At 54.3% G+C, this 7,537-nt stretch overlaps 1 protein-coding gene across 1 annotated transcript; it reads left to right on the top strand.

Annotated features, from left to right (window-relative positions):
• Positions 1-3,050: 3,050 nt before the first annotated feature.
• On the top strand, positions 3,051-6,054 carry LOC120319611 (bone gamma-carboxyglutamate protein). The gene is made up of 4 exons (XM_039368659.1): positions 3,051-3,242; positions 3,495-3,533; positions 4,147-4,207; positions 5,769-6,054. The coding sequence occupies exons 1-4, from the start codon at positions 3,182-3,184 to the stop codon at positions 5,917-5,919; spliced, it is 312 nt and encodes a 103-aa protein (XP_039224593.1). The 5' UTR covers positions 3,051-3,181; the 3' UTR covers positions 5,920-6,054.
• Positions 6,055-7,537: the final 1,483 nt, after the last annotated feature.

The following is a 7,537-nucleotide window of genomic DNA, read 5'->3' as shown; positions in this document are numbered from 1 at the left end:
TTGACTGATTAAACCTTTTTTTGTTTTTTTTTGCACACAGCGGCGGAAGCCTAAAGCGAAAAGGTTTTCTAGAACCCAGCTGAAGGCCTAGGACTGGGGCGACGGCACACGTGCCCACAGAGAGGGCTCTGCATGCCACCTGTGGCTCGTGTGCCATAGGTTCGCCACCACGGGCATAGGGTCTCCTGCTTTGACTAGGGGCTTGGACTAGATGACCACCAAGGTCCCTTCCAACTGTTGTTCTGCATTCTGGACCCAAGGCCCCTTGGGGTCAAGCCAGGCCAGTTATGTTCAAGAGCAGACAAGGGCTCTTTCAGGCTCCTTCAATTGCATGTTAAAAGCCTCTCCTACCTTAGCTTGACTGTTTGATTACACTTTGTTTAAATCGCTACCTTTTGCTTCAATAATTCAGAACGGTTTACATTTCAGTTCCCAGGCTGCAAAGGCGGCACCTTCATTAGGACAGCTGAAGTTGAACCAAATTGTTGTTTTTGAGTTTTGAGAATCCTTCTTCAGGCTGGGAGGGGAACAGTGACTGGTCTCGGTGCCACGTCTGTCTCAAGCCACATGTTGGTTTGCAGCCCGGGCATTGTATTAGGCTGGCTTGGCCCCGCTTGCTAGGCCAGGATAAAGTGGGGCCAGGAAATTCATAGTTTTACATCTCGGTTTGTGTTTGGTGTCTTGTAACTCAGCCAGAGCTGCGGGGTGAACGGGAGGCCCTCCAAAGAAGCCCTGTCTGGAACGAGTAACTTCCAGCTGTCAAAGGCCACCCTCTCATTATTCTTTGTATCTTGGCAGTGTCCAGACTCGAAGCGGAGGAAAAGAGGCACACGTGGCATTCAGGGCAGCAAAGCGTCCCGGGCATCGGCCGGTGCAAAAAGGTCCACGCCCCACGGAGTTTCCTCTCCCCGGATCTGGAAGGGCTCCCAGGGCTTGAGTTCAGCCGTGCGGCTGCCCCAGGCAGGACGCCTGGTGGGGAAAGGACGGAGGAAGTGGGGATTTAAATCACAGGCTTTCCTCGCTTTGGCCCGGCTTATCCGCACAGGCAGGACAAACCATGCCATTTGCTGGTAATCACAGCCCTGGGGCCTTGCGCCTCCTGGCCTCAGTCCCGTCCAGTGTCTTTGGCCAAAAACCAGCCCCCCCCATTCTCTGGGGACCACTTCCCATAAAAACATGTGCCACAGGGAAACAAACTAAGAGCAGGGGGGGCTGGCTCCTGCAGAGACTTCCGAAGGAGAGGGAAAGGGGGTTTAGAGGAGTGGGAGCACGCTAGAAAGATGGCAACATGTCAGTTAGGTTGCCGTAACAGTCTGGATAAAGGGTGCTCAGAACTGAGCACCAGTAGTCCTCAACATATGACCAAAATTGAGCCCCAAATTTCTGTTGCTCAGCGAGACATTTCTTAAGTGAGTTTGCCCCATTTTACAATCTTTCTTGCCATCGCTGTTAAGTGAATCACTGCAGATAAGTTAGTAAAATGGTTCACTGACTTTGCTTTTCAGAAGGTCGCAAAAGGGGATCACGTGACTGCGACCGTCATAAATATGAGTCAGCTGCCAAAGGGCCGAATTTTGATCATGCGACCACGGGGATGCTGCAATGGTCATAAGTCTTTTTCAGTGCCATTGTAACTTTGAGCAGTCACTAAATGAACTGTTTTAAGTCAAGGACTAGCTGTACTTGAAGATTGCCTCAGTGGTTGCCCCTCCCTTCGAGGTTTTCTGTCTTGCTAACATGTTCCACATTCCACCATCAGAGGCGAGAACCTCTGTCTGTCTCTTTAGTTTTGGCTCTAGTACAGTTTTTAATAATTTAACCTGTGTGGTTTTAATGTTTTAATTGTTTTGTTTCATAACATAAGTATAAGTAAATAAATGAGTAATTAAGTAAGTTTGGATGCCAGCAGAGATGCCACCACAGGAGCGATGGGTGCCTGAAGGACCAGGATGGGCAAAATCTTTTTCACAGCACATAATCAATCAATCAATCAATCAACAGGGATGCCTGATAAAACAAAAGCAGCAATGTAAAAGGAAATTTGGTTTGTTTCCCTGAGACCAATTCTTTAAAAAAGAAAGATGATACCAAATAACTAAAATCCATTAAAAGGGCACAAAATGAAATTACAGCAATGCCCAAATCCACACAGTAAAATATTAAAATGTTGGTCAATAAGGTCAAAACTGACATTGGAAAATTCCCAGCTTAGTCCCCTAAAAGGAAGCCAGCAGATCCAGCCTAGGGCGAGTTTGAACTCTTCCACTTTCTTGGGTTTCTGTGGAAATCCCTGCTTGAAAGAAGTCCCGACTCGGCCCCTGGCAAGGCCGGGTGGCGGGAGAGGGCCAGTCCCTGGAGAGGTGGAGCGCAGGGCAATCCGGGCTGCCTCTGAACTTGGGAAGGCAGTAGGGAAGGCAAGGAAATGCGGATCTGCTAGCCTCTGAGCCAGGATACCCATGGGAGACAGTCAAGAGAGCGGCTCTGATGGTTGAATTGAAGCTCCATCGTGGCCCACATTTTGTGCAGGTGTCAGTTGCTCCCTGGCATCTCTCGGGGGACCCTCCAGTCCAGGGCTCTCCAACCTTGGCAACTTTTAAGACTTGGGGACTTCAACTCCCAGGATTCCCCAGCCAGCATGGAGTTGAAGTTCCCAAGTCTTAAAAGTTGCCGAGAGTCCTGTTCTAGACAGCGTTTCTCGACTTTGGCAACTTTAAGCTGGGTGAACTTCTGGGAGTCGAAGTTCTGACAACTGAAAAGCTGAAAAGTTGCAAAGCACTCCTGCACGGAGCAGGGGGCTGGACTAGATGACCTCTGAAGCCCCTCCAAAAATGCTGCAATGAAAACCACCTTAACTTTACATAGCCTCTTGCGCCCCACCTTGAAGGAGGCCTCCACTCACGGCTCCCCTCTCCCCCCAACAAACTGCTCGGAGCCCTGCCAACCCCCCCCCCCCAAGAGTCTGCCCAAACGAGCTTGGCGGCGCCCCCGCCCTCTTTTCCAGCCTCCCCTGGCCCGGAGCCTGGCAGGCTTCCCGCAACGCCCCCGGGAGCCGACGGAGCAGGAGGAGGAGGAGGCGGCGGCGACGCGCCCCCTTCTGCTGCCGAGACCGGCTCGGGGGAGTATAAAGGGGGCGCCGGGCAGGCCGGGGCGAGAGAAGCGCCCGGAGCAGCCTCGCCTCGCCATGAACGCCCTTCTGCTGGCCGCCCTCTGCGCCCTGGCCGGGCTCTGCCTCGTCCGCCCAGGTAAGGGAGCTCCGCCGCGCCGCTCCTTCGGCCGCCCGTCCCCGCCGAGGCTCTCCCGGTGCCCCGGCCCTGGGAGGGGGAGCCGCTCGGCCCAAGAAAGGGGCTTCTCCCCCGGGAGGGCAGGGGGCTGCGGGGGGGGGGGGCTGCCGCCTCCTTTCCCCCGCCCTCCCTCCCCGGACCAGCCTGGCGGGGCTGCGGCGGGCAGAGGGAAGCCCCCCGCTGATGCGCCCTCCCGCCCCTCTTCCTTTGCAGGGGACGCCCGCAGCGCCGACGGGTCGCCCAGGTCGGAAGGTGAGTGGGGCGCCTCCGGGTATGCCCACCGCCCCTCAAGGTTCCCCCCCCCCGGGCCCTCGCCGCGCCCCTTCCCCAGGAGGCGCCTCTGAGCGTCTGGGTCCCTCCGCGCCCAGAGCCCCTTTGCCGGCGCCGCCCGTTTGAGGCTGCCCTCTCGGCTGGAGCCCGGCCAAAGGGGGCTGCAGAGGCGGCCGGGAGCCCAGTGGCTGCCCTGAGCAAGTTCCCCCTTGCGTGGAATCAGAGACCGGCGGGAGAGCTCCTCTCTTCCGCCGAGGCTCAGCCCAGGCGTGGGGAATGGCCTGCTGCTGCTTTGCAGGAAGGATTTAGAGCAGGGGTTCTCAACCTTGGCAACTTTAAGACTTGTGGACTTCCAACTCCCAGAATTCCTCAGCCAGCTGGCTGAGGAATTCTGGGAGTTGAAGTCCACAAGTCTTAAAGTTGCCAAGGTTGAGAACCCCTGATTTAGAGGACTGGTAACCTCTTCTTTCTGTTCAGACCATGAGGACTAGAATCATGCAGCGTACTTCCAAATTGGAAACGGAGTTTCCCAACTGCCCTTCCTCAGCAGGTGGGGGCGAGGCCCCTGTTCTAAACATCCCCTCCTTCCCTGCAGCTTTCGTCTCCAAGCGTGTGGGGGCTGAAGTCGTGAAGCGACAGAAGAGGAACTACAACAGGTACAGAGAAAGCTCACCATGGGCTAGCAGCCGATCCATCCCGTCCCTGAATTTCCCTGGGGTACTCGGTCTGCAGCTCCCTAAATTCCCAGTCCCCCCCCCTGCAGTTGGACTCCATGAACATTTCCAGATTACTGCGAGACGCCCCAACTTGGGGGGGGGGGGGCATCAGAAACCTGGAGTTGAAAGGACTCTTGAGGCCATCTAGTCTCGCCTGCCGCCCAGAGAGGAATCCTGATTAAAAGCCGGACTCTGATTTGCAAGAAGCTTTGGCTGAGATTCTAGAAGTAGCTGAGTTCAAGAAATATGGGAGGGGGTGGCAAAATGGGGGGAAATTGCCCCCCTCTTACCCAGGGTGGGAATCAGGGCCCCTTCATTGCACTCCTGAAGAGGGCTTACGAGTGAAGGCCTGGTCCCTCATTCACAAGGGCCACGGGGATTGCGCTGGCCGCCAAGCGCCGTTTGCACCCCCACCAAGTCCCCGTCCTTCGTCCTTTCCCTGGGGAAGGAGGCTGTGCCCCCCCCCCCCCGGGGATTCTGGTCTCAAGAAAGCAGGAGAGACCGTGGAAGGTCCTTGAGGAAATCCAGGTGATGCAGAGGCTGCTTTTGGAAGGGAGAGAGAGAGAGAGAGAAAGAGAACAGGACAGAACACCACAGTTGCAAGGGGCTTTGGAGATCTTCTAGTCCACCCCCCTGCTCAAGCAGGAGACCCTATGGCACTTTGGACAAATGGTGGCCCAATCTCGTCTTAAAAACCTCCCGTGATGGAGCACCCACAACTCTGGGAGGAAGGCTGCTCTATTTCTTCTCCTCCCCCCCCCCATCTCTATATCTCCTACTTGCTATCATCTATCATCTAATTATTATCTGTCTTATCTATGTATATATACTATCCATCTCATAAAACTTGGAAGGGACCTTGGAGATCTTCTAGTCCAACCCCCTGTTCAAGCAGGAGACCCCATGCCACTTCAGACAGGTGACTGTTTAGTCCAGGGGTAGGCAACCTCGGCTCTTTTATGACTCATGGACTTCAACTCCCAGAATTCCTGAGCCAGCATAGCTGACTTAGGAATTCTGGGAGTTGAAGTCCATAAGTCATAAAAGAGCCGAGGTTGCCCACCCCTGGTCTAGTCTCTTCTTAAAAACCTCCAGCGATGAAGCTATTAGGGGAGAAAGATGGAGAACTGGAGCCAGAGATGAGCTGGAGAAGAGAGGGAAGGCAGTGGGGCAGATGGCCGGGCTGGCCCTGAGGAAGGCTCGTGGGCGGTCTTCCTCAAACTTGGCAACTTGAATTCTGGGAATTGGAGTCCACACTTCTTAAAGCTGCCACGCTTGAGGAACTCTGCTGTTAGGAGCCAGATCACAGACCCCCTAAGCAGGGGAAGCAGCTGGGGGGGGACACCAAGGGGCTCTCAATAGGCCCCTCACCTCCGTCCCCCGGGGGACCCCCACTCGGTTGCTCACCTCCCCACCTTCCACTACAGGGTGACCAAGCCCTGTCCCAGCGAAGCCCCCCCAGGCCTCCCCTAATCGTCCTCCCCTGTTGCTTCCTCCGCAGTGGCTACGATGCTGCCGGGGCTGCCCCCCAAGTGGCTGTGAACCCCTTCGAGGCCCAGCGGGAGGTCTGCGAACTCAGCCCCGACTGTGACGAGTTGGCCGACCAGATCGGCTTCCAGGAAGCTTATCGGCAGTTGTACGGGCCCATCTAGCCTGCTGGCCGTTCTGCAGCCCCTGGAGGACTGGGGCAGGTGACCCCTCCCTTCCCCCCCCCCCCAGTTGAAGCGGCTTCTAATTTTGCTCTCTCTGTAAGAGCCTTGGGGAAATTTGTACTTTATGTTCTAGAAAAAAATAAAGGGAAAAAAACCAGGAATTGCTGCAAGTTATTTCACTGGACAGAGCAGACGGACTTTTCTGTGGCAGAGGGGGTGTCACCCAATGGCTCCCCACGAGGGGGGTTCCTCTGCCTTTCCGCCCTTTACAGCCACCCCAAATGAGGAAAGCGTGAAGACCTCCGAGACCCACAAGCCTAAAAGCCCACCTCCCCAGAGAAATCTCAAATGCCTTCTTTCTGTTGTTCATTGTCAGCCATTTGGTTGTGTCCGGCCTGTGGCCACTCTGTGGATCAGCCCTCTCCATGCCCCTCTGCCTCACATCGCCTCCTCCAGATCCACCCTGGTCATCACGGGGCCGTCCTTTATAGTGTCCAGCCAGCGGGTATTGGGGGGGCTCTTCTCCTCCCATCATGATGGACTTTTCGAGTGAGTCAACTCTCATGACATGGCCAAAGTAGAGCGATCTTGGCTTCCAGACACTGCCGTTCTTAATGGAATAACAGAGATGGAAGGGACCTTGGAGGTCTTCTAGTCCATCCCCCTGCTCAAACAGGAGAACCTAGACGGGTGTAAAACTGCCGGCCCGCGGGCTGGACGCATCACCAGGAAACCGCGCCCACCCCATTGCCGGCAATGGGGAAAAAGCTCCGATACCTTGCGTGACATCACGTGACGTCACGAGTTTAACATGTCGGCCCTAGACCCTTCCGGGCAAATCTCTTCTTAAAAGCCTCCAGGGATGGCGCACCCACAACCTCTGGAGGGAAGTTGTTTTGCTGATTAATTGTTCTCACTGCCAGGAAATTCCTCCTTTATTTATTTATTTATTTATGAGACTTATATACCGCTTTAAGTGCAAGCACTCTCTAAGCGGTGTACACCAGTAAGCAATGTATATATATATATATATATTTACATTGCCCCCAACAATCTGGGTCCTCATTTGACCTACCCCGGAAGGATGGAAGGCTGAGTCAACCTTGAGCCGGTGAGATTTGAACCGCTGACCTGCTGAACACAGTCAGCTAAAGTGGCCTGCAGTACTGCACTCTAACTGCTGTGCCACCTCGGTTCTATTCTATTCTATTCTATTCTTCATTCCATTATTCTATTTATTTATTTATTTATTTATTTATTTATGAGACTTATATACCGCTTTAAGTGCAAGCACTCTCTAAGCGGTGTACACCAGTAAGCAATGTATATATATATATTTACATTGCCCCCAACAATCTGGGTCCTCATTTTACCTACCCCGGAAGGATGGCAGGCGGAGTCAACCTTGAGCTGGTGAGATTTGAACCGCTGACTTGCTGAACACAGTCAGCTAAAGTGGCCTGCAGTACTGCACTCTAACTGCTGCGCCACCTCGTTAGGACTGCTCCCTCTGCCGTGGGACGGTGGTTCCCTTGGGAGCTAAGGATTCTTCTACTCCGGATGGCTCAAAGTTGCTTCTCAAAGAGCAACTGGACTTCCTTTTTTTTTCTCTCTCTCT

The sequence above is a fragment of the Crotalus tigris genome, unplaced genomic scaffold (assembly GCF_016545835.1).
Source record: "Crotalus tigris isolate CLP2741 ecotype Arizona unplaced genomic scaffold, ASM1654583v1 scf7180000020888.614114, whole genome shotgun sequence".
In the NCBI taxonomy this organism is placed as follows: domain Eukaryota; kingdom Metazoa; phylum Chordata; class Lepidosauria; order Squamata; family Viperidae; genus Crotalus; species Crotalus tigris.
This window is presented reverse-complemented; position numbering and strand designations above follow the sequence as displayed.

Excerpts from the sequence above, each read along its gene's own strand:
- LOC120319611 (XM_039368659.1), top strand. The coding sequence starts at position 3,182 with ATGAACGCCCTTCTGCTGGCCGCCCTCTGCGCCCTGGCCGGGCTCTGC. Across the intron at positions 3,534-4,146 it reads CGGGTCGCCCAGGTCGGAAG|CTTTCGTCTCCAAGCGTGTG; the intron begins GTGAGTGGGGCG and ends CCTTCCCTGCAG. Across the intron at positions 4,208-5,768 it reads CAGAAGAGGAACTACAACAG|TGGCTACGATGCTGCCGGGG; the intron begins GTACAGAGAAAG and ends CTTCCTCCGCAG.